The sequence below is a fragment of the Pseudophryne corroboree genome, chromosome 9 (assembly GCF_028390025.1).
Source record: "Pseudophryne corroboree isolate aPseCor3 chromosome 9, aPseCor3.hap2, whole genome shotgun sequence".
Lineage (NCBI taxonomy): Eukaryota > Metazoa > Chordata > Amphibia > Anura > Myobatrachidae > Pseudophryne > Pseudophryne corroboree.
Window position 1 is genome coordinate 62,929,686 of NC_086452.1, and position 26,987 is coordinate 62,956,672.

Below are 26,987 nucleotides of genomic sequence, written 5' to 3' on the forward strand. Positions count from 1 at the left end.
GGTGGGGTGCGTGGGCACAAGAGATTTGGTGCTGATAATTTGAAAATAAAAGCGCTAGCAGGTCTGGCCAGTAATTTACTCGCTTCAGAACCGGGATAGGCGCTGGGTTGTGAGCCGGCAGAACTCCCTCTGTTTCTCCAACAGGCTTTGTTGTGGGTCTGTCTAAAGCCCAGTGTGGTTGTCGGTACGTGTGTCGACATGTCTGAGGCCGAGTGCTCTTCCCAGGAGGAGGCTGGAGTGGGGACAGAAAAAGTTGTGGGAGTGACCGTGTCCGCACCGCCGACGGCTGATTGGGTAAATTTGTTGTGTTTTGAATGCAAATGTGGCTCGGTTGACCAAGAGATTGGATAAATCTGAGTCTAAGAACCAGACATGGCGGAAATCCATGGAAGATGCATTGTAACAAATTCAGACCCCTTCGGGGTCACAGAAACGTGCATTTACCCAGATAGCAGATACGGATACCGACACGGACTCTGATTCCAGTGTCGACTAGAGTGATTCCAGAGTGAATCCTAAACTGGCTAAGAGCATTCAGTACATGATTGTGGCGATAAAAGAAGTGTTGCATATAACAGAGGACCCTGCTGTTCCTGATGCAAGGGTCTGTATGTATAAAGGAAAGAAACCTGAGGTAACTTTTCCTCCCTCTCATGAACTGAAAACTTTTTGAAGAAGCTTGGGAAAATCCTGACAAGAAGGTGCAGGTTCCCAAAAGAATTCCAGTGGCATATCAGTTTCCATTTGGGGACAGGGAAAAGTGGGAGTCAACCCCCATGGTGGACAAAGCTCTATAGAGTCTGTCCAAAAAGGTGGCGCTTCCGTCTCCTGACATGGCAGCCCTAAAGGATCCTGCGGATCGTAAGCAGGAAAATGCACTAAAATCCATTTATGTCACTACGGGTTCACTACTCAGGCCTGCCGTGGCTTCGGCATGGGTGAGTAGCGCTATTGAAAAGTGGGCAGATAACTTGTCGTCATCTGAGATAGATACCCTAGACAGGGAAAGCATGCTTTTGACTCTGGGTCACATCAGGGACGCTGCAGCATATTTAAAAGAAGCTGTAAGGGATATTGGCCTTTTGGGATCAAGGGCCAATGCCATGGCAGTCTCAGCTAGGAGAGCATTGTGGATTCATCAATGGAATGCTGACTCTAAGAAGGCGATGGGAGTCTTTACCGTTTAACGGTAGTGTCTTGTTTGGTGATGGCCTCACTGACCTGGTATCTACGGCTACCGCGGGTAAGTCGTCATTTTTACCTTATGTTCCTGCACAACAGAAGAAAAACGCCCCACTATCAGATGCAGTCCTTTCGGCCCAATAAATTCAAGAAAAGGACAAGGGTCCTCCTTCCTTGCTGCAAAAGGAAAAGGAAAGGGAAAAAGGTCACAGGCTGTGGCAAGTTCCCAAGAGCAGAAGTCCTCTCCGGCTTCTACCAAATCCACCGCATGACGCTGGGGCTCCTCTGCGGGAGTCCACACTGGTGGGGGCACGTCTCAAGCTCTTCAGTCAGGTCTGGGTGCACTCCGACCTGGATCCTTGGATATTCGAAATAGTAACCCAAGGGTACAAATTAGGAGTTTCAAGACGTGCCCCCTCACCGATTTTTCAAATCGGCCTTGCCAGCTTCTCATCTAGAAAGGAAGGTAGTATGCGCTGCAATACTAAAGCAGTGTCAAAATCAAGTCATTATCACAGTACCCCCCGTCACAACAGGGGGAAGGCTTTTATTAGAGTCTGTTCGTGGTCCCGAAGCTGGATGGCTCAGTCAGACAGAATCTGAACCTAAAATCCCTCAATTTCTTTCTGAAAAAATTCAAATTCAAGATGGAATCTGTCCGAGCAGTGATCTCCAGTCTGGAGTAGGGGGATTTTATGGTGTCTGTCAACATAAAGGATGCTTACTTACACATTCCCATATATCCTCCACATCAGGCATACCTGAGGTTTGCTGTTCAGGATTGTCATTACCAATTTCAGACGTTGCCGTTTGGTCTGTCCACAGCACCAAGGATTTCACCAATGTTATGGCGGAAATGATGGTTCTCCTGCGCAAGCAGGGAATTACAATTATCCCGTACTTGGACGATCTCATAAAGGCGAGATCCAGGGAGCAATTGCTGAAAAATGTTGCGCTCTCACTGACTATTCTGCAACAACATGGTTGGCTCCTAAACTTGTCAAAATCACAGTTGGTTCCGATGACACGGCTGTCGTTCCTGGGTATGATTCTGGATACAGAATTACAGAGAGTTTCTCCTCCAGTGGAAAAAGCTCTGGAAATACAGAACATGGTAAAACAGATTCTGAAGCTGGCAAGAGTGTCGATTCATCAATGCACTCTTGCTGGGGAAGATGGTAGCGGCCTACGAGGCCATTCAGTATGGCAGGTTCCATGGCAGGGTGCTCCAGTGGGACCTGTTGGACAAGTGGTCCGGGTCTCACCTAGACATGCACCGGAAAATAATCCTATCTTCCAGGACCAGGATCTCCCTTCTGTGGTGGCTGCACAAGTTCTCACCTTCTGGAGGGGTGCAGGTTTGGGATTCAGGATTGGATCCTGGTGACCACAGATGCAAGTCTCCGAGGCTGGGGAGCAGTCACACAGGGGAGAAACTTTCAGGGAAAGTGGTCAAGCCAGGAAGCTCGTCTCCACATAAACATTCTGGAATTAAGGGCCATTAACAAACAGCATTCTGCAAGCGGAACATCTTCACGGTCTGCCCATCTTGATTCAGTCAGACAACATAACAGCAGTGGCGTACATAAACCGCCAGGGCAGAACAAAGAGCAGAGTGGCGATGGCCGAGGCCACAAAAGTTCTTCGCTGGGCGGAAAGACATGCAAGCGCAGTCAGTGGTCTTCATTCCAGGTGTGGACAACTGGGAAGCAGACTTCCTCAGCAGACACGATCTCCATCCAGTGGGGTCTTCATCAAGAGGTCTTTGCAGAAGTGACAAGGCGTTGGGGAATCCTCAAATAGACATGATGGCGTCCCACCTAAACAAAAAACTTCAGCGATATTGTTTCAGGTCGAGGGACCCTCAAGCAATAGCGGTGGACGCCCTAGTGACACCGTGGGTGTTTCCGTCGGTCTATGTGTTCCCTCCACTTCCACTCATTCCAAAGATGATAAAGATTATAAGAACAAGGGTTCAGGCGATACTCATTGTTCCAGACTGGCCATAGAGGGCCTGGTATCCAGATCTTCAGGAGTTGCTCATAGAAGATCCCTGGCCTCTTCCTCTATGGGAGGACCTGTTACTGCAAGGTCCGTGCGTGTATCAAGACTTACCGCGGCTGCGTTTGACGGCATGGCGGTTGAACGCCAAATCCTAGCCAGAAAAGGTATTCCCAGTGAAGTCATTCCCACACTTCTTCAGGCTAGAAAGGAAGTAACTGCAAAGCATTACCACCGCATTTGGAGAAAATGTGCGTCTTGGTGTGAGTCCAAGAAGGCTCCTATGGAAGAATTTCAGGTGGGAAGTTTGCGCCATTTTTTGCAATCAGGTGTGGGGACGGGCCTAAAGTTAGGCTCTATTAAGGTGCAAATTTCGGCCTTATCAATTTTCTTTCAGAAAGAATTTGCCTCCCTTCCAGAAGTTCAGACCTTCGTGAAAAAGGTGTGCTGCACATCCAACCTCCATTTGTGCCTCCTGTGGCACCGTGGGATCTTAATGTGGTATTGCAGTTCCTGCAATCTCATTGGTTTGAACCTTTACGCAAGGTTGAGTATAAATTCCTTACTTGGAAAGTAGTCATGTTGTTGGCCTTAGCATCCACAAGGCGGGTGTCTGAGTTGGCGGCTTTGTCCCACAAAAGCCCCTATTTAATCTTCCATGCTGATAGAGCGGAGTTGAGAACTCGTCAGCAATTTCTGCCAAAAGTGGTTTCATCATTTCACGTAAACCAGCCTATTGTGGTGCCAGTGGCTACTGACGCCTTGGCAGAATCGAAGTCTCTCGATGTGGTTAGAGCAGGCATGTCCAAACTGCGGCCCTCCAGCTGTTGTGAAACTACATATCCCAGCATTCCCTTACAGTTTTGCTGCCAGTGAATACTAAAGCTGTGTCAAGGCATGCTGGGATATGTAGTTTCTCAACAGCTGGAGGGCCACAGTTTGGACATGCCTGGGTTAGAGCTTTGAAAATCTATGTCACCAGAACGGCGCAGATTAGGAAAACAGAGGCTCGGTTTGTTCTGTGGGCTCCCAACAAGATTGGGGCTCCTGCTTCTAAGCAGACTATTGCGCGCTGGATCTGTAACACGATTCAGCAGGCTCATTCCACGGCAGGATTGCCGTTACCGAAATCGGTGAAAGCCCATTCTACCATAAAAGTGGTCTCTTCCTGGGCGGCTGCCCGAGGGGTCTCGGCATTACAGCTTTGCCGAGCTGCTACTTGGTCGGGTTCAAACACTTTCAAAGTTTTACAAGTTTGATACCCTGGCTGAGGACCACCTCTTGTTTGGTCAATCGGTGCTGCAGAGTCATCTGCACTCTCCCGCCCGTGCTAGAGCTTTGGAATAAACCCCATGGTTCTTGAAGCATCCCCAGCATCCTCTAGGACATATGAGAAAATAGGATTTTAATACCTACCTGTAAATCCTTTTCTCTTAGTCCGTAGAGGATGCTGGGCGCCTGTCCCAGTGCGGGATGTATCTGCAGTTTGGTTTTGGTTACACTCATGTTGAGTTAAGTACAGTCAGTCTGTGGCTGATGTTGGTCATGCCGTTGCATGCGTTGTTGTTGAATGCCATGTTGTACGGCATGTTTGGAGGTGTGAGCTGGTATGTATCTCATCTTAGTTTAAAAATTAATTAAATCCTTTTCCTCGAAATGTCAGTCTCCCTGGGCACAGTTCCTGTAACTGGAGTCTGGAGGAGGGGCATAGAGTGAGGAGCCAGTTCACACCCCTTTTAAAGTCTTAAAGTGCCCATGTCTCCTGCGGATCCAGTCTATACTCCATGGTTCTTGAAGCATCCCCAGCATCCTCTACGGACTAAGAGAAAAGGATTTACCGGTAGGTATTAAAATCCTATTTTTACATTAAACAATCCTCATCAGGGTTCTGCCTCTTTATCAGTGATGTTCAGGACCTCCCTAATATAATAGATAAGTGCTTCCACACCCTGAGACAGAGTAATGTCTTCCTTATCAACCTCTACTTCTTCTTCCAAATCTGGCATGTCATTATCAGTGTCAGACTGGAGCACATGGGGCAGCGTGCGTTTCTGAGAAGCCAGCATAGGGGATTGAGAGACAGGTCTGAGATCAGAAGTCTGAACCAGAAAATCAGCCATAGATTTTTTAAAACACTTATCTGAACTGGCTGCTTCCAGGCAGGAAAGACATGATAGACCTGGGGTGGGGGAAAACTATGTGCCACAGGACCGACATAACATTCTTTCCAGACATGTTTATACAGCAGAACACACACACACACACACACACACGAGCAGTGAAATAATAAGATTTTACTCACCGGTAAATCTATTTCTCGTAGTCCGTAGTGGATGCTGGGAACTCCGTAAGGACCATGGGGAATAGACGGACTCTGCAGGAGACTGGGCACTCTAAAAGAAAGATTAGGTACTACCTGGTGTGCACTGGCTCCTCCCTCTATGCCCCTCCTCCAGACCTCAGTTAGGGAAACTGTGCCCGGAAAAGCTGACATTACAAGGAAAGGATTTGGAATCCAGGGTAAGACTCATACCAGCCACACCGTACAACTTGTGATAACTAAACCCAGTTAACAGCATGAACAATAACTGAGCCTCATTCAATGGATGGCTCATAACAATAACCCTTAAGTTAAGCAATAACTATATACATGTATTGCAGAGAGTCCGCACTTGGGACAGGCGCCCAGCATCCACTACGGACTACGAGAAATAGAATTACCGGTGAGTAAATTCTTATTTTCTCTGACGTCCTAGTGGATGCTGGGAACTCCGTAAGGACCATGGGGATTATACCAAAGCTCCCAAACGGGCGGGAGAGTGCGGATGACTCTGCAGCACCGAATGAGCGAACACTAGGTCCTCCTCAGCCAGGGTATCAAACTTGTAGAATTTAGCAAATGTGTTTGACCCCGACCAAGTAGCTGCTCGGCAAAGTTGTAAAGCCGAGACCCCTCGGGCAGCCGCCCAAGAAGAGCCCACCTTCCTCGTGGAATGGGCTTTCACAGATTTAGGATGCGGCAGTCCAGCCGCAGAATGTGCAAGTTGAATCGTGCTACAGATCCAGCGAGCAATAGTCTGCTTTGAAGCAGGTGCACCCAACTTGTTGGGCGCATGCAGGATAAATAGCGAGTCAGTCTTTCTGACTCCAGCTGTCCTGGAAACATAGATTTTTAGGGCCCGGACTACGTCCAGCAACTTGGAGTCCTCCAAGTCACGAGTAGCTGCAGGCACCACAATAGGCTGGTTCAAATGAAACGCTGAAACCACCTTTGGGAGAAATTGGGGACGAGTCCTCAATTCCGCCCTATCCATATGGAAAATCAGATAAGGGCTTTTACATGACAAAGCCGCCAATTCTGACACACGCCTGGCCGAAGCCAAGGCCAACAGCATGACCACTTTCCACGTGAGATATTTTAGTTCCACGGTTTTAAGTGGTTCAAACCAATGAGACTTTAGGAAATCCAACACCACGTTGAGTTCCCAAGGTGCCACTGGGGGCACAAAAGGGGGCTGAATATGCAGCACTCCCTTAACAAATGTCTGAACTTCAGGCAGTGAAGCCAGTTCTTTTTGGAAGAAAATCGATAGTGCCGAAATCTGGACCTTAATGGAACCCAATTTTAGGCCCATAGTCACCCCTGACTGTAGGAAGTGCAGAAATCGACCTAGCTGAAATTCCTCCGTTGGGGCCTTCCTGTCCTCACACCACGCAACATATTTCCGCCATATGCGGTGATAATGGTTTGCGGTCACTTCTTTCCTAGCTTTAATTAGCGTAGGGATAACTTCCTCCGGAATGCCCTTTTCCTTCAGGATCCGGCGTTCAACCGCCATGCCGTCAAACGCAGCCGCGGTAAGTCTTGGAACAGACAGGGCCCCTGGTGCAGCAGGTCCTGTCTGAGCGGCAGAGGCCATGGGTCCTCTGAGATCATTTCTTGTAGTTCTGGGTACCAAGTTCTTCTTGGCCAATCCGGAACGATGAGTATTGTTCTTACTCCTCTCTTTCTTACTATCCTCAGTACCTTGGGTATGAGAGGAAGAGGAGGGAACACATAAACCGACTGGTACACCCACGGTGTCACTAGTGCGTCCACAGCTATCGCCTGAAGGTCCCTTGACCTGGCGCAATATCTTTTTAGCTTTTTGTTGACGCGGGACGCCATCATGTCCACCTGTGGCAGTTCCCAACGATTTACAATCTGTGTGAAGACTTCTGGATGAAGTCCCCACTCTCCCGGGTGGAGGTCGTGCCTGCTGAGGAAATCTGCTTCCCAGTTGTCCACTCCCGGAATGAACACTGCTGACAGTGCTAGCACGTGATTCTCCGCCCATCGAAGAATCCTTGTGGCTTCTGCCATCGCCATCCTGCTTCTTGTGCCGCCCTGGCGGTTTACATGGGCGACCGCCGTGATGTTGTCTGACTGAATCAGCACCGGTTGGTTTTGAAGCAGGGGCTCTGCTTGACTCAGGGCGTTGTAAATGGCCCTTAGTTCCAGTATATTTATGTGTAGTGAAGTCTCCTGACTTGACCACTGTCCTTGGAAGTTTCTTCCCTGAGTGACTGCCCCCCATCCTCGGAGGCTTGCATCCGTGGTCACCAGGACCCAGTCCTGTATGCCGAATCTGCGGCCCTCGAGAAGATGAGCACTCTGCAGCCACCACAGCAGAGACACCCTGGCCCTCGGGGACAGGGTGATCAACCGATGCATCTGAAGATGTGATCCGGACCATTTGTCTGACAGATCCCACTGAAAGATCCTTGCATGGAACCTGCCGAAGGGAATTGCTTCGTAAGAAGCCACCATCTTTCCCAGGACTCGCGTGCAGTGTTGCACAGACACCTGTTTTGGTTTCAGGAGGTCCCTGACCAGAGATGACAATTCCTGGGCCTTCTCCACCGGGAGAAACACCTTCTGTTCTGTGTCCAGAATCATGCCCAGGAAAAGCAGACGCGTCGCAGGAATCAGCTGCGACTTTGGGATATTCAGAATCCAGCCGTGCAGTTGCAACAACTCCTGAGAGAGTGCTACGCTGACCAACAACTGCTCCCTGGACCTCGCCTTTATAAGGAGATCGTCCAAGTACGGGATAATTATAACTCCCTTCTTCCGAAGGAGTATCATCATTTCGGCCATTACCTTGGTAAATATTCTCGGTGCCGTGGACAGACCAAACGGCAACGTCTGGAATTGGTAATGACAGTCCTGTACCACAAACCTGAGGTACTCCTGATGAGGTGGGTAAATGGAGACATCCAAGTAAGCATCCTTGATGTCCAGCGACACCATAAAATCCCCCTCTTCCAGGCTTGCAATAACCGCCCTGAGCGATTCCATTTTGAACTTGAACTTCCTTATATAAGTGTTCAAGGATTTTAAATTTAGAATGGGTCTCACCGAACCGTCTGGTTTCGGTACCACAAACATTGTGGAATAGTAACCCCGTCCCTGTTGAAGGAGGGGAACCTTGATTACCACCTGCTGGAGGTACAGCTTGTGAATTGCCGCCAGTACTACCTCCCTTTCCCTGGGAGCAGCTGGCAAGGCTGATTTGAGGTAACGGCGAGGGGGAGTCGCCTCGAACTCCAGCTTGTATCCCTGAGATACAATTTGTACAGCCCAGAGATCCACCTGTGAGCGAACCCACTGGTTGCTGAAGTTTCGGAGACGCGCCCCCACCGCACCTGGCTCCGCCTGTGGAGCCCCAGCGTCATGCGGTGGACTTAGTGGAAGCGGGGGAGGATTTTTCTTCCTGGGAACTGGCTGCCTGGTGCAGCTTCTTTCCTCTACGCCTGCCTCTGGCCAGAAAGGATGCGCCTTTGACCCGCTTGCCTTTCTGAAGCCGAAAGGACTGCATTTGATAATACAGTGCTTTCTTAGGCTGTGAGGGAACCTGAGGTAAAAAAGTCGACTTCCCAGCTGTTGCTGTGGATAAGAGGTCCGAGAGACCGTCCCCAAACAATTCCTCACCCTTCTAAGGCAAAACCTCCATGTGTTTTTTAGAATCAGCATCACCTGTCCACTGCCGAGTCCATAATACTCTCCTGGCAGAAATGGACATTGCATTAATTCTAGATGCCAGCAGGCAAATGCCCCTCTGTGCATCCCGCATATATAAGACGACGTCTTTTATATGTTCTATGGTTAGCAAAATAGTATCCCTGTCGAGGGAATCAATGTTGTCTGACAGGGTATCAGTCCATGCTGCTGCAGCACTACACATCCATGCTGAAGCAATAGCAGGTCTCAATATAGTACCAGAGTGTGTATACACAGACTTCAGGATAGCTTCCTGCTTTCTATCCGCAGGCTCCTTTAGGGCGGCCGTATCCTGAGACGGCAGTGCCACCCTTTTTGATAAGCGTGTGAGCGCCTTGTCCACCCTAGGGGATGTTTCCCAACGTAACCTGTCCGTTAGCGGGAAAGGGTACGCCATCAGTAACCTCTTAGAAATCACTAGTTTTTTTTATCAGGGGAACTCCACGCTTCTTCACACAATTCATTTAATTCATCAGATGGGGGAAAAGTCACTGGCTGCTTTTTCTCCCCAAACATAATACCCCTCTTGGTAGTAACCGGGTTAATATCAGAAATGTGCAATACATCTTTCATTGCAGTAATCATGCATCGGATGGCCTTTGTAGACTGTACATTTGTCTCATCCTCATCTACACTGGAGTCAGACTCCGTGTCGACATCTGTGTCTACCATCTGAGCTAGCGGGCGTTTGAGCCCCTGATGGCCTCTGAGTCGCCTGTGCAGGCGCGGGCTGAGATCCCGGCTGTCCCAAGGCTGCTGCGTCATCGAACCTTTTATGTAAGGAGTTGACACTGTCGGTTAAGACCTTCCACATATCCATCCAATCCGGTGTCGGCCCCGTCGGGGGCGACACCACACTTATCTGCCCCTGCTCCGCCTCCACGTAACCCTCCTCAAACATGTCGACACAGCCGTACCGACACCACACACACAGGGAATGCTCTGACTGAGGACAGGACCCCACAAAGTCCTTTGGGGAGACAGAGCGAGAGTATGCCAGCACACACCGGAGCGCTATATAACAGGGATTTACACTATAATGAGTGATTTTTCCCAATAGCTGCTTAATTATCTTATGTGCGCCTAAATGTATGTGCCCCCCCTCTCTTTACCCTTTCTGTATCAGGATACTGCAGGGGATAGCCTGGGGAGCTGCTTCCAGCGGAGCTGTTAAGGGAAAATGGCGCTGGTGTGCTGAGGAAGAAGGCCCCGCCCCCTCAGCGGCGGGCTTCTGTCCCGCGTTTTATGTACTTTAATGGCGGGGTTTTTTACACATATACAGTTATGAGACTGTATTATGTGTATTTTTGCCAAAAGGTATTATAATTGCTGCCCAGGGCGCCCCCCCCAACGCCCTGCACCCTACAGTGACCGGAGTGTGTGGTGTGCTGTGGGATCAATGGCGCACAGCTGCGGTGCTGTGCGCTACCTTAATGAAGACAGGAGTCTTCAGCCACCGATTTGATCGCTTCTCTTCTGTCTTCTGGCTCTGCAAGGGGGGCGGCGGCGCGGCTCCGGGAACGGACGATCGAGGTCAGGCCCTGTGTTCGAACCCTCTGGAGCTAATGGTGTCCAGTAGCCTAAGAAGCACAAGCTAGCTGCAAGCAGGTAGGTTTGCTTCTCTCCCCTCAGTCCTACGTAGCAGTGAGTCTGTTGCCAGCAGATCTCACTGAAAATAAAAAACCTAACAAATACTTTTTCTAGCAAGCTCAGGAGAGCCCACTAGGAGCACCCAGCTCTGGCCGGGCACAGATTCTAACTGAGGTCTGGAGGAGGAGCATAGAGGGAGGAGCCAGTGCACACCAGATAGTACCTAATCTTTCTTTTAGAGTGCCCAGTCTCCTGCGGAGCACGTCTATTCCCCATGGTCCTTACGCAGTTCCCAGCATCCACTAGGACGTCAGAGAAAACAGGGTTAAAACCCCTTTGCTGCGCTAGCGCCAGTGTGGGTATATACAGCGGGCACCACAGCACCGAGTGCCTGTCGCGCCCTTATGCCGCTATATGAACCGGGGACCCGCTAACCACGACCCCCGATTACTGTACTCACCACACCAGTGTCTTCAGCTTTGTTAGGGGTGGCGGCATGCTGTTGGAGTACACGCAAACCCTGGGGGTAATGCGAAACACCTCAGGAGCTGTGTCCTGTCAGCGGGGATCTGGACCATTAACCCTTCAAGAGGTTGGTCCGGTCCCCTCCCCCAAAGTCCCACAACGCAGGCAGACTGCTGCCAGCCAGTGCTGCCTGAAAATAAACTAAAATAAAGTTTTGAAGAAAACACTCTGGAGCTCCAGAGATGTGCACCCGGCTCCTTGGGCACATTTTTCTAAACCGACTGCGCAGGAGTGGCAAAGAGGGGAGGAGCCAGCACACAGAAGGATTTTCCGGTAGGTATTAAAATACTATTTTCTTCAGAGTCTGTAGAGGATGCTGGGGGCTCGAAAAGGACCATGGGGTATAGACGGGATCAGCAGGAGACATGGGCACTTTAAGACTTTAATGGGCGTGAACTGGCTCCTCCCTCTATGCCCCTCCTCCAGACCTCAGTTATAGGAAAAGTGCCCAGAGGAGACGGACAGTGAGGAAAAGGATTTTGTTAAACTAAGGGCGAGATCCATACCAGCTCACACCACACCGTACAACTAAAACCAGTTAACAGCGTGAACCAAAAAGATCAGCAACAGGCTGACCTTTACCAAAACACAACCTTTGTGCAACTTAAGCAATAACTATATACAATTACTGCAGATATAGTCCGCACGGGGACAGGCGCCCAGCATACTCTACGGACTAAGAAAAGGATTTACCGGTAGGTATTAAAATCCTATTTTCTCCTTCATCCTAGAGGATGCTGGGGACTCCAAAAGGACCATGGGGTTTATACCAAAGCTCCAGACCAGCGGGAGAGTGCGGATGACTCTGCAGCACCGATTGAGCAAACATGAGGTCCTCATCAGCCAGGGTATCAAACTTGTAGAATTTTGCAAAAAAGTGTTTGAACCCAACCAAGTAGCTGCTCGGCAAAGCTGTAATGCCGAGACGCCTCGGGTAGCCGCCCAAGATGAGCCCACCTTCCTAGTGGAATGGGTAATCACAGATTTCGGTACCGGCAATCCAGCCGTAGAATGAGCCTGCTGAATCGTATTACAGATCCAGCGTGCAATAGTCTGCTTAGAAGCAGGAGCGCCAACCTTATTGGCCGCATGCAGGACAAACAGCACCTCTGTTTTCCTAACACGAGCTGTTCTGGCTACATAAATTTTCAAAGCTCTGACCACGTCGAGAGACTGAGTCAGCTAAGGCTTCAGTAGCCACATGTACCACAATAGGTTGGTTCATGTGAAACAAAAAAAACACCATTGGCAAAAATTGTTGACGAGTTCTCAACTCCGCTCTATCCTCGTGGAAAATCAAATAGGGGCTTTTGTGAGACAAAGCCGCCAATTCGGACACCCGCCTTGCAGACGCCAAGGCCAATAGCATGACTACTTTCCAAGTGAGAAATTTCAACTCAACCTTTTGTAAAGGTTCAAACCAATGTGACGTAAGGAACTGTAACACCATGTTAAGGTCCCATGGTGCCACCGGGGGCACAAAGGGAGGGTGTATGTGCAGTACACCCTTCACAAAAAAGTCTGAACTTCTGGAAGCGAGGCCAATTCCTTTTGAAAGAAAATTGACAAGGCCGAAACCTGCCCTTTAATGGAGCCCAACTTCAAGCCCGCATCCACACCTGCTTGCAAAAACTGGAGAAAACGACCCAGCTAAAATTCTTCCGTAGGAGCCTTCTTGGATTTACACCAAGACACACATTTCCTCCAAATCCGGAGATAATACTTCGCCGTTACCTCCTTCCTAGCTTTAAGTAGACAGGGGATGACTTCCCCGGGAATACCCTTTCTGGCTAGGATTTGGCGTTCAACCGCCATGCCGTCAAACGCAACCGCGGTAAGTCCTGGAACACGCACGGCCCCTGCTGTAACAGGTCCTCTCTTGGAGGAAGAGGCCAGGGATCTCCTGTGAGCAATTCCTGAAGATCCGGATACCAGGCCCCCCGTGGCCAATCCGGAACAACGAGTATCGCCTGAACCCTTGTTCTTCTTATGATCCTTATCACCTTTGGGATGAGTGGAAGTGGAGGGAACACAGACCAACTGAAACACCCACGGTGTCACTAGTGCGTCCACTGCTACTGCTTGATGGTCCCTCGACCTGGAATAATATGTCTGAAGCTTCTTGTTGAGGCGCAACGCCATCACGTCTATTTGAGGAAGTCCCCAACGACTTGTCACTCTGCAAAGACCTCTGGATGAAGACCCCACTCTCCTGGATGGAGATTGTGTCTGCTGAGGAAGTCTGCTTCCCAGTTGTCTACTCCTGGAATGAAGACCGCTGACAGAGCGCTTGCATGTTTTTCCGCCCAGCGAAGAATCTTGGCGGCCTTCGCCATTGCCGCTCTGCTCCTTGTTCCGCCCTGACTGTTTACGTGCGCCACGGCTGTAATGCTGTCCGACTGAATCAGAACGGGCAGGTCACGAAGAAGATGTTCCTCTTGCCGAAGGACGTTGTAGATTGCCCTTAACTCCAGCACGTTTATGTGCAGACAAACTTCCTGGCTCGACCATTTTCCCTGGAAATTTTGTCCCTGTGTGACTGCTCCCCAACCTGGGAGACTCGCATCAGTGGTCACCAGAATCCAATCCTGGATCCTGAACCTGCGACCCTCTAGAAGGCGATACCTCTGGAGCCACCACAGGAGAGAAACCCTGGCCCTGGGGGACAGGCTTATCTTCCGGTGTATGTGCAGATGGGACCCGGACCACTTGTCCAGCAGGTCCCACTGAAAAGTTCTTGCATGGAATCTGCCGAACGGAATGGCCTCGTAGGCCGCTCCCATTTTCCCCAGCACACGAGCGGTTTCAGAAGTTCTTTGACCATGTTCTGGAGTTCGAGCCTTTTCCAACGGGAGAAAGATCCTCTGCCGTTCCGTGTCCAGAATCATGCCTAAAAACGACAGCCAAGTTGTCGGAATCAACTGCGACTTCGGCAAAATTTAGGAGCCAGCCATGTTGTTGCAGCACCTTCAGGGAAAGCGCAACGCTTTTTAGTAACTGCTCCCTTGACCTCGCCTTTATCAGGAGATCGTTCAAATATGGGATAATTGTGACCCCTTGCTTGCACAGGAGTACCATCATTTCCGCCATTACTTTGGTGAAAATCCTCGGGGCCGTGGAAAGACCAAACGGCAACGTCTGAAATTGTCACTACCAATCACGAACGCCTGATGAGGAGGATGTATGGGGACATGTAGGTATGCATCCTTTATGTCGACTGACACCATAAAATCCCCCCCCCCCCCTCCAGACTGGAGATCAGGAGCTCGGAGAGATTCCATCTTGAATTTTAATCTTTTTAAATACAGGTTGAGGGATTTTAAGTTCAGAAGCGGTCTGACCGAGCCATCCGGCTTCGGGACCACGAACAGGGTTGAATAAAAACCCTTTCCCCTGTTGTAACGGAGGAACCGTGACAATGACTTGCTGTTGACACAGCTTTTGTACTGCCCCACACACTACTACCTCTCTCTGGGTGAGTAAACTAGTAAGGCAGATTTGAAATAAATCAGTGTGGAGGCACGTCTTGGAACTCCAGTTTGTACCCTTGTCTCCCACGGATTGTCTCCATGCTTGGGCCGAGACTCGGATTTGTCTAACCCAAGGATCCAAGCCCGAGCGAACCCAGACCTGAACGAAGAGCTGAAGACGTGCCCCCACCGGTGCGGACTCCCGCAGAGGAGCCCCAGCGTCATGCGGTGGATTTGGCAGAAACCGGGGAGGACTTCTGCTCCTGGGAGCTTGCCACAGCCGGCGATCTTCTTCCTCTTCCCTTATCTCTGGCCGCGAGGAAGGAAAATCCACATCCTTTCCTGAATTTATGAGACCGAAAGGACTGCGTCTGGTATTGAGGTGTTTTCTTTTGCTGTGGAGGGACAAAAGGTAAAGACGACGACTTATCCGCGGTAGCTGTAGAAACCAGGTCCGCGAGGCCTTCACCAAAACACTTCAACTTTGAAGGGCAGGGCTTCCATAGCCTTTTTAGAGTCAGCATCAGCATTCCACTGATGAGTCCACAACGCCCTCCTAGCCGAGACTGCCATGGCATTGCCCCTTGATCCCAAGAGGCCAATATCTCTCGCCGCTTCCCTTAGATATATTGCTACTTCCCTGATATGACCCAGCGTCAAAAGCACGTTATCCTTATCCAGGGTGTCTATGTCAGATGACGTTATCTGCCCACCTTTCAATAGCGCTACTCACCCATGCCGACGCCACGGCCGGCCCGAGCAGCGTACCCATAGTAACAAATAGATTTTAAGGTAGTTTCCTGCTTACGATCCGCAGGATCCTTTAGGGCCGCCGTGTCAGGGGACGGTAGCGCCACCTTCTTGGACAAACGCGCCAGAGCTTTGTCCACCGTGGGTGAGGATTCCCACCGTAACCTATCCTGCGAGGGAAAATGATACGCCATAGCAATCCTCCTGGGAATCTGCAGTCTCTCGTCAGGGGATTCCCAAGCTTTTTCAAAAAGAGCGTGCAGTTCATGAGAGGGAGGAAACATTACCTCAGGTTTCTTTCCCTTAAACATACAGACCCTTGCGTCAGGGACAGTGGGGTCTTCTGTGATACGTAACACCTCTTTAATTGCCACAATCATGTCCTGAATACTTTTGGCCACCTTAGTATGTAACTTGGCATCATAAAATCGACATTGGAGCCGGAATCCGTGTCGGTATCAATGTCTGCTATCTGGGTAAATTAATGTTTCTGCAACCCTGAGGAGGCCTGAGATTGTGACAAAACATCTCCCACGGATTGTCTCCATGCTTGGTTCAGAGACTCAGATTTGTCTAACCGCTTATGTAATAAAGCCACACTTACATTTAAAACACTCCACATATCTACCCAATCAGCAGACGGCAGTGCCGACGGAGTCACTCCCATATTCTGTTCAGTCTCCACACCAGCCTCCTCCTGGGAAGAGCCTTCAACCTCAGACATGCCAACACACGTGTACCGACACCCCCAAACACACTGGGCTATAGGTGACAGACCCACAGTAAGGTCCTTCAGAGAGACAGAAAAGGAGTTTGCCAGCTCACACCCAGTGCCTCACCGGTCTGAAGGAATTAAATAACGCTCCAGACCTGTAAGCGCTTCTATACCAAATAATCAACACCAAACTTTTGTGAGTGTCCCCCCCCCCCTTCTTTTCGTGCACCCAGTTACTAGTGTACAGCAGTGAAGGGCCAGGAGCAGCGTCTCTGCAGCAAGCGGTGGAGAAAATGGCGCTGGTTAGAGCTGAAGGAAGCCCCACCCCCTACATGGCGCGCTCTGGTCCCGCTTTCATTTATACTGGCAGGGGTCTGTATACATTGCCTATGCAATGTATACCGTCATGCCAGTCTCAAAGTGACGATATATTGCTGCCCATGGCGCCCCCCCTGCGCCCATATAGAGCCGCTTTTGTGAGGGAGCAATGGCGCGCAGCACTACCGCTGCGCGGTACCTCAGGAAGATCTGCAGTTTTCTGCCGCTTTTGAAGTCTTCTTGCTTCTACTACTCACCCGGCTTCTCTCTTCAGGGTCTGTGAGGGGGACGGCTGCGCGGCTCTGGGAACGAGCAGCTAGGCGCACCAAGTGATCAGACCCTCTGGAGCTTATGGTGTCCAGTAACCTAAGAAGCAGAGCCTTTGAACTCACAGAAGTACAGTAGGGTTTAAAAGTTTGGGCACCCCAGGCAAAAATTCATTTTAATGTGCAAAAAGAAGCCAAGGAAAGATGGAAAAATCTCCAAAAGGCATCAAATTACAGATTAGACATTCTTATAACATGTCAAAAAAAGTTTGATTTTATTTCCATCATTTACACTTTCAAAAGAACTGAAAACAAAAAATGGCATCTGCAAAAAAGTTTGGGCACCCTGCAGAGTTAATACCTTGTGCTGCACCCTTTGGCAAATATCACAGCTTGTAAACGCTTTTTGTAGCCAGCCAAGAGTCTTTCAATTTTTGTTTGAGGTATCTTCGACCATTCTTCCTTACAAAAAAAGTCTTCCAGTTCTTTGAGATTCCTTGGCTGTCTGATGCACTGCTCTTTTAAGGTCTATCCATAGATTTTCAATTATGTTGAGGTCAGGAGATTGTGAAGGCCATGGCAAAATCTTCAGTTTACGCCTCTTGATGTAATCCATCATGGATTTTGAGGTGTGTTTAGGATCATTATCCATTTGAAGAATCCAGCCTCTTTAAACTTCAGCTTTTTCACAGATGGCATCAAGTTAGCATCCAAAATTTGCTGGAATCTTGTCTAATCCATTTTCATTCTACTCGTGAAAATGGTCCCTGTGCCACTGGCTGCAATACAACCCCAAAGCATGATTGATCCACCCCCATGCTTAACAGTTGGACAGAGGTTCTTTTCATTAAATTCTGTGCCCTTCCTTCTCCAAACGTACCTTTGCTCATTCAGGCCAAAAAGTTCTATTTTAACCTCATGGGTCCAAAGAACTTTATTCCAAAATGCATCAGGCTCGTCTATATGTTCATTTGCAAACTTCAAACGCTGATTTTTGTGGTGAGGACGTAGAAGAGGTTTTCTTCTGATGACTCTTCCATGAAGACCATATTTGTACAAGTATCTCTTTATAGTGGAATAGTGTACCACAACTCCAGTGTCTGCAAGATCTTCCTGGAGGGATCATGCAGTCAAACATGGATTTTTACTTGCTTTTCTCACAATCCTGCGAGCTGGTCTGATATTTTTCTTGGTCTTCCAGATCTTGCTTTAACTTTCACTGTTCCTGATGACTGCCATTTCTTAATTACATTCCGAACAGAGGATATGGGCATCTGATAACGCTTTGCTATCTTATAGCCTTCTCCTGCTTTGTGAGCGTCAGCTATTCTCAGTTTCAGTGTTCTACACAACTGCTTAGAGGAACCCATGGTGCTGATTGTTGGAGCAAGGTCGGAATAGTCTGGGCTTTTAAAACCTTTGAGATTGTCTGGAAAGACCAGGTGATGTCAATGATTGAGAACAATCCATGACACTGCAAGGTCTCAGCTGTCCAAAAGGGGGAGTACAAGGTATTAACTCTGCAGGGTGCCCAAACTTTTGCAGACGCCATTTTTTTGTTTTCTGTTCTTTTGAAAGTGTAAATGATGGAAATAAAATCAAACTTTTGACATGTTATAAGAATGTCTAATCTGTAATTTGATGCCTTTTGGAGATTTTTCCATCTTTCCTTGGCTTCTTTTTGCACATTAAAAATAAGATTTTACTCACCGGTAAATCTATTTCTCGTAGTCCGTAGTGGATGCTGGGAACTCCGTAAGGACCATGGGGAATAGCGGCTCCGCAGGAGACTGGGCACAACTAAAGAAAGCTTTAGGACTACCTGGTGTGCACTGGCTCCTCCCTCTATGACCCTCCTCCAGACCTCAGTTAGGATACTGTGCCCGGAAGAGCTGACACAATAAGGAAAGGATTTGAAACCGGGTAAGACTCCTACCAGCCACACCAATCACACCGTATAACTCGTGATAATATACCCAGTTAACAGTATGAAATATAACTGAGCCTCTCAACAGATGGCTCAACAATAACCCTTTAGTTAAACAATAACTATATACAAGTATTGCAGCCAATCCACACTTGGGACGGGCGCCCAGCATCCACTACGGACTACGAGAAATAGATTTACCAGTGAGCAAAATCTTAATTTCTCTAACGTCCTAAGTGGATGCTGGGAACTCCGTAAGGACCATGGGGATTATACCAAAGCTCCCAAACGGGCGGGATAGTGCGGATGACTCTGCAGCACCGAATGAGCGAACTCCAGGTCCTCCTCAGCCAGGGTATCAAACTTGTAGACTTTAGCAAATGTGTTTGACCCCGACCAAGTAGCTGCTCTGCAAAGTTGTAAAGCCGAGACCCCTCGGGCAGCCGCCCAAGATGAGCCCACCTTCCTCGTGGAATGGGCTTTTACAGATTTAGGATGCGGCAGTCCAACCGCAGAATGTGCAAGTTGAATCGTGCTACAGATCCAGCGAGCAATAGTCTGCTTTGAAGCAGGCGCACCCAACTTGTTGGGTGCATGCAGGATAAATAGCGAGTCAGTCTGACTCCAGCTGTCTTGGAAACAGATTTTTAGGGCCCGGACTACGTCCAGCAACTTGGAATCCTCCAAGTCACGAGTAGCCGCAGGCACCACAATAGGCTGGTTCAAATGAAACGCTGAAACCACCTTTGGGAGAAATTGGGAACGAGTCCTCAATTCCGCCCTATCCTTATGAAAAATCAGATAAGGGCATTTGCATGACAAAGCCGCCAATTCGGATACACGCTTGGCCGACGCCAAGGCCAACAGCATGACCACTGTCCACGTGAGGTATTTTAGCTCCACGGATTTAAGTGGTTCAAACCAATGCGACTTCAGGAAATCCAACACCACGTTGAGATCCCACGGTGCCACTGGAGGCACAAACGGGGGCTGAAAATGCAGCCCTCCCTTAACAAAAGTCTGAACTTCAGGCAATGAAGCCAGTTCTTTTTGGAAGAAAATGTACAGCCGAAAACTGGACCTTACTGGAACCCATTTTAGGCCCATAGTCACTCCTGACTGTAGGAAGTGCAGAAATCAACCCAGTTGAAATTCCTCCGTTGGGGCCTTCCTGGCCTCACACCAAGCAACATATTTTCGCCATATGCGGTGATAATATTTTGCGGTCACATCTTTCCTAACCTTAATCAGCGTAGGAATTACTTTATCCGGAATGCCCTTTTCCTTTAGGATCCGGTGTTCAACCGCCATGCTGTCAAACGCAGCGGCGGTAAGTCTTGGAACAGACAGGGCCACTGCTGCAGCAGGTCCTGTCTGAGCGGCAGAGGCCATGGGTCCTCAGATCATTTCTTGAAGTTCTGGGTACCAAGATCTTCTTGGCCAATCCGGAACCACGAGTATAGTTCTTACTCCTCTCATTATTCTCAGTACCTTGGGTATGAGAGGCAGAGGAAGGAACACATACACCGACTGGTACACCCACGGTGTTACCAGAGCGTCCACAGCTATCGCCTGAGAGTCCCCTGACCTGGCGCAATAAAATTTTTGCTTTTTGTTGAGGCGGGACGCCATCATGTCCACCTGTGGCCCTTCCCAATGGTGTACAATCATTTGGAAGACTTCTGGATGAAGTCCCCACTCTCCCGGGTGGAGGTCGTGTCTGCTGAGAAAGTCTGCTTCCCAGTTGTCCACTCCGGGAATGAACACTGCTGACAGTGCTAACACATGATTTTCCGCCCATCGGAGAATCCTTGTGGCTTCTGCCATTGCCATCCTGCTTCTTGTGCCGCCCTGTCGGTTTACATGGGCAACCGCCGTGATGTTGTCTGACTAGATCAGCACCGGCTGGTTTTGAAGCAGGGGTCTTGCCTGACTTAGGGCATTGCAAATGGCCCTTAGTTCCAGAATATTTATGTGTAGGGAAGTCTCCTGACTTGACCATTGTCCTTGGAAGCTTCTTCCCTGTGTGACTGCCCCCCAACCTCGAAGGCTGGTATCCGTGGTCACCAGGACCCAGTCCTGTATGCCGAATCTGCGGCCCTCTGGAAGATGAGCACTCTGCAGCCATCACAACAGTGACACCCTGGCCCTTGGAGACAGGGTTATCAGCCGATGCATCTGAAGATGCGATCCGGACCACTTGTCCAACAGATCCCACTGAAAGATCCTTGCATGGAACCCTCCGAATGGAATTGCTTCGTAAGAAGCCACCATCTTTCCCAGGACTCGCGTGCAATGGTGCACCGACACCTGTTTTGGTTTTAGGAGGTCTCTGACTAGAGATCACAACTCCTTGGCCTTCTCCTCCGGGAGAAACACTTTTTTCTGTTCTGTGTCGAGAACCATCCCCAGGGACAGTAGACGCGTTGTAGGAACCAGCTGCGACTTCGGAATGTTCAGGATCCAGCCGTGCTGTTGTAGCACTGCCCCAGCTAGTGCTACTCCGATCAACTGTTCCCTGGACCTCGCCTTTATAAAGGAGATCGTCCAAGTACGGGATAATTATAACTCCCTTCCTTCGAAGGAGTATCATCATCTCTGCCATTACCTTGGTAAATACCCTCGGTGCCGTGGACAGATCAAACGGCAACATCTGGAATTGGTAATGACAGTCCTGTACCACAAATCTGAGGTACTCCTGGTGAGGGGGGTAAATGGGGACATGCAGGTAAGCATCCTTGATGTCCAGTGATACCATGTAATCCCCTTCGTCCAGGCTTGCAATAACCGCCCTGAGCGATTCCATTTTGAACTTGAACCTTCGTATATAAGTGTTCAAGGATTTCAAATTTAAAATTGGTCTCACCGAACCGTCCGGTTTCGGTACCACAAACATTGTGGAATAGTAACCCCGTCCCTGTTGAAGAAGGGGTACCTTGACTATCACCTGCTGCGAATACAGCTTGTGAATTGCCTCCAGCACTGCCTCCCTGTCTGAGGGAGCTGTCGGCAAGGCAGATTTGAGGAAACGGCGAGGGGGAGACGTCTCGAATTCCAGCTTGTACCCCTGAGATACTACATGTAGAATCCAGGGATCCACCCGTGAGCGAGCCCACTGGTCGCTGAAATTCTTGAGACGGGCCCCCACCGTACCTGGCTCCGCCTGTGGAGCCCCAGCGTCATGCAGTGGACTTAGAGGAAGCGGGGGGAGGACTTTTGTTCCTGGGAACTGGCTGTATGCTGCAGCTTTTTCCCTCTACCTCTGGGCAGAAAGGACACGCCTTTAACCCGCTTGCCTTTCTGGGGCCGAAAGGACTGTACCTGATAATACGGTGCTTTCTTTGGCTGTGAGGGAACACGGGGCAAAATGTTGATTTCCCAGCTGTAGCTGTGGAAACGAGGTCCGAGAGACCATCCCCAAACAACTCCTCACCCTTGTAAGGCAAAACTTCCATGTGCCTTTTAGAATCAGCATCACCTGTCCACTGCCGAGTTCCTGGCAGAAATGGACATTGCGTTTATTTTAGATGCCAGTCGGCATTATCCCTCTGTGCATCTCTCATGTATAAGACTGCGTCTTTAATATGCTCTATGGTTAGCAATATAGTGTCCCTGTCTAAGGTACAGAGAATCTGACCATGCAGCTGCAGCACTGCACATTCATGCTGAAGCAATAGCTGGTCTCAGTATAATGCCTGAGTGTGTATATACAGACTTCAGGATAGCCTCCTGCATTCTATCTGCAGGCTCCTTTAGGGCGGCTGTGTCCTGAGACGTAGTGCCACCTTCTTTGACAGACGTGCGAGCGCTTTATCCACCCTAGGGGATGTCTCCCAACGTGACCTATCCTCTGGCGGGTAAGGGTACGCCATTAGTAACCTTTTAGAAATTACCAGTTTCTTATCGGGGGAAACTCACGCTTCTTCACACATTTGGTTCATCAGATGGGGGAAAAACCACTGGAAGCTTTTTTCTCCCCAAACATAATACCCTTTTTTGTGGTACCTGGGGTAATATCAGAAATGTGCAACACATTTTTCATTGCCGTAATCATGTAACGGGTGGCTCTATTGGAATGTACAGTAGTCTCATCGTCGACGACACTGGAGTCAGTATCCGTGTCGACATCTGTGTCTGCCATCTGAGGTAGTGGGCGTTTTAGGGCCCTTGATGGCTTTTGAGACGCCTGGGCAGGCACGGGCTGAGAAGCCGGCTGTCCCACATCTGCTATGTCGTCAAACCTTTTATGTAAGGAGTTGACACGGTCACGTAATTCCTTCCACATGTCCATCTACTCAGGTGTCGACCCCGCAGGGGGTGACATCACATTTATCGGCATCTGCTCCGCCTCCACATAAGCCTACTCATCAAACATGTCGACACAGCCGTACCGACACCGCACGCAGGGAATGCTCTGACTGAGGACAGGACCCCACAAAGTCCTTTGGGGAGACAGAGAGAGAGTATTCCAGCACACACCAGAGCGCTATATAATGCAGGGATTCACACTACCCACAGTGATTTTTCCCTTATAGCTGCTATAATACACAGATTTGCGCCTAAATTTAGTGCCCCCCCCTCTCTTTTTAACCCTTTGAGCCTGAAAACTACATGGGAGAGCCTGGGGAGCTGTCTTCCAGCTGCACTGTGAAGAGAAAATGGTGCCAGTGTGCTGAGGGAGATAGCCCCCGCCCCTTTTTCGGCGGACTTCTCCCGCTCTTATAATTATAATGTGGCAGGGGTATTTTACACATATATAGCTTATTAGGCTATATTATGTGTGATTTGCCACTCTTAAGGTACTCTAATTGCTGCCCAGGGCGCCCCCCCCCCCCAGCGCCCTGCACCCATCAGTGACCGGAGTATGTGGTGTGCACAGGGAGCAATGGCGCACAGCTGCAGTGCTGTGCGCTACCTTAATGAAGTCAGGAGTCTTCTGCCGCCGATTTCCTGGACGTTCTTCTTGCTTCTGGCTCTGCAAGGGGGACGGCTGCGCGGCTCCGGGACCGGACGACCGAGGCTGGGCCTGTGTTCGATCCCTCTGGAGCTAATGGTGTCCAGTAGCCTAAGAAGCCCAAGCTAGCTGCAAGCAGGTAGGTCCGCTTCTCTCCCCTAAGTCCCTCGTAGCAGTGAGTCTGTTGCCAGCAGATCTCACTGAAAATAAAAAACCTAAAATATACTTTCTTTTGTAGGAGCTCAGGAGAGCCCCTAGTGTACATCCAGCTCGGCCGGGCACAAAATTCTAACTGAGGTCTGGAGGAGGGTCATAGAGGGAGGAGCCAGTGCACACCAGGTAGTCGTAAAGCTTTCTTTAGTTGTGCCCAGTCTCCTGCGGAGCCGCTATTACCCATGGTCCTTACGGAGTTCCCAGCATCTACTTAGGACGTTAGAGAAATTAATTTTTGCCTGGGGTGCCCAAACTTTCAATCCCCACTGTAGGTCTGCTTCTCTCCCCTCAGTCCCACGAAGCAGGGAGCCTGTTGCCAGCAGTGCTCCCTGAAAATAAACCTAACAAAAAAGTATTTTTTAGAGAAACTCACTAGAGCTCCCCTAGTGTGCACCCAGTCATCTCTGGGCACAGAAATCTGAGGTCTGGAGGAGGGGCATAGAGGGAGAAGCCAGTTCACACGCATTAAAGTCTTAAAGTGCCCATGTCTCCTGCGAATCCCGTCTATACCCCATGGTCTTTTTGGAGTCCCCAGCATCCTCTAGGACGAAGGAGAAAATGTAAAGTGTCATGGCTCCAATGGACCCCATCTGTACCACATGGTACAAAGACCATCCCAGTATCCCCTAGGACGTTAGAGAAATACTGACCGTGGTACACTTCACGGTAATTCCACCCTATTCCTAACCTCCCCTTTCTGAAGCCCAACCCCCTGTAGCCAGACCCCAACACTCCCCCTAGTGCCCAACCCTCAACCCCAGTACTTACCTCCTGGAGGCATCAGGATTCTGACCATAAGGATCCCTAGGGTTACCACCTCATCCCTTTAATTCTGGACACGCTAATTACACAGGTTCTGTGGCTGGCTGACTTCAAGACTCCATTTCACCTGGTTTTAATCAGCCACAGTACCTGTGCAATTAATAAGCTTCCAGAATTAAAGGGATGAGGTGGTAACCCTAAGGATCCCGCAGTTGGTCTTTTGACCGTCAGGATCCCGACTGTCTGTATTTTAACATTCCGTGAACAGATACATTGATACTACAGGTGTTGAGAAGTAACATCGCCATGTCGCCCCCTAGAGGTTACTGGTTTGATAAACAGTGTGGCCAAGCACCAGAGGGAATGTACTGTACTCAATTAAAACAGAACATAATCTAGTTAGAGACTGTAGGGTTTTGTTTTCATTTTTTGTTTTATTCTGTTTAGATTTATGGCAGATGTCTCCGGAATTATATATATTTTTTTCTTCAATATTCCTTCACTCTATGCCTATTCTATTCATGGTCTGCAATATAGTTCTCTGTATCTCTATATTCCTCAGATATAGGTTACTCTCACTTTATCCTGGATATGTGAGCTCACATGGCGCCTGTGGGCTCTTATTGCTTAATGTTATACTGCTGAGTGCTTTATATATCCTGTTTTTGTTGGGCATGTATTGTAATTTTATTTGGTATACATTGTCTGACAGTACTCCTGTCTGCATATTGCATGCTCTACTGTATCTGCCATGATTGTTTGTTGTATTTTATTTATCTTATTTTTTTTTCTTTTCTGGGGGATGTTTTAAAAAACTTACAATAAAGAATACATAATTTATAATAAAAAAAAAAAACGAACATAATCTGATTTTATAATTTACATCACACCAGAAGTTGATTATCTATCCGATTTATTTTATGTAACCATGTGCAGTGTGGCACAGTCACATTCAGAAAACATGTTTGCAGTCACTGCAGGATGATGCTGAAGCCCAGTGTAGCTTTACCTTTAAGGCCAGTAGACTGCGATTTATCTCCGCTCCTTCCATGCGTGTTGTACGGTCCGCACTGGCTGTATCAGCACCGCGCTCGTTTCCAGCCAGATCCACCAGGGAAAACTTGCCATGAAGTTTACCTCGCCGGCGCAGGATGATCTGTAAGCAGGCGTGGGAGCGTGAAGAGCTGCTGTTTGCAAAGGTCTGCCCGGACGTCCTATGGAAAAACAAAAAGGACTATCACGATACATCAGGATAACCCCAGTAACAGTCTAGAAATGAAGAAAATCTGGAACACACTGCCGACACCTGCCAATACCAAGTGCTTGGAGGCAGCTTCCATCAACTTTCCATGCGAGTACAGCGCCCAGTTTACACACCTGCAGGCACTGCCGATCTCAATCATTTTAAAGACATCTTCTGCACAAGTGACCTCTTTCTCAACCAGTCCTACAACCTGTACCTGCTGCTTTGCATCTTCCAAAACACGAAGTTTTGCTTTTTTGTTTAAAAGATCAAATACCTAAAATACACAGAAATATACAAAATGAAGTAAAAAAAAAAAAAAAAAAAAAAAAAAAAAGTGGTTTATTTTATTTTTTAATTAACAAAAAAAAAAAAAAAAATGGAAAAAAAAAAAAAGGAGGACTTTTGTAGTTACTGTAAAATCTGTCTAAAACCATTTTGGGGGACACTGCTGTACCTTGGGATATAGAGAAATCTAGCACTGGAGCAGGGCACAGCTCCACTACATACATGGTCTTTGACTCCCTCCCCCTGGAATGACTTCAGTTTATTACTACAGATAGAGTTCAACCTACAGCTCAGGTGTACTGTGGTTCCATGTCACACCGCCCAGGAAGCACTGACCGATCTGGTGGAATCTACCGTGACCCGATACTGAGCAGATTGCGACCCACCATGACCTGTGTGGAGTTTGTATATTCTCCCCATGCTTGCGTAAGTTCTCTTTACATACCAGAATATATTTTTGGATGTTAAACTGGCTCCAACAACAAAAATAAACCTAGTTTGTATGCGTGTGCACATGTAGTAGGGCAGGGGTGGACAGACTTTTGGGACCTGGGATCTAATCTTTGTTCACTTACCGGTGATCTACTGACGTCAACCACCACCACCAATACTGACGCACACATTTAAAAGTAGCATTAGTAATGACCTTAAATAACAGCACCAATAGTAGTGTCCACATTACAAAATATACGTTATGGAAAGAACTTACCGTTGATAACGGTATTTCTCCTAAGTCCACA

General features: G+C 48.8%; 1 protein-coding gene across 2 annotated transcripts in view; it reads right to left on the bottom strand.

Moving 5' to 3' along the window:
- KIF2C (kinesin family member 2C) overlaps positions 1–26,987 on the bottom strand; it is a 140,968-nt gene that overhangs the window by 19,059 nt on the left and 94,922 nt on the right. For both annotated transcript variants that reach the window (XM_063939459.1, XM_063939458.1), the window contains 2 exons: positions 26,094–26,236; positions 25,726–25,930 (listed from right to left, as the gene is read on the bottom strand). In XM_063939459.1, the coding sequence (XP_063795529.1) occupies positions 25,726–25,930; positions 26,094–26,236 (348 nt within the window). The remainder of the gene's footprint in view (positions 1–25,725; positions 25,931–26,093; positions 26,237–26,987) is intronic.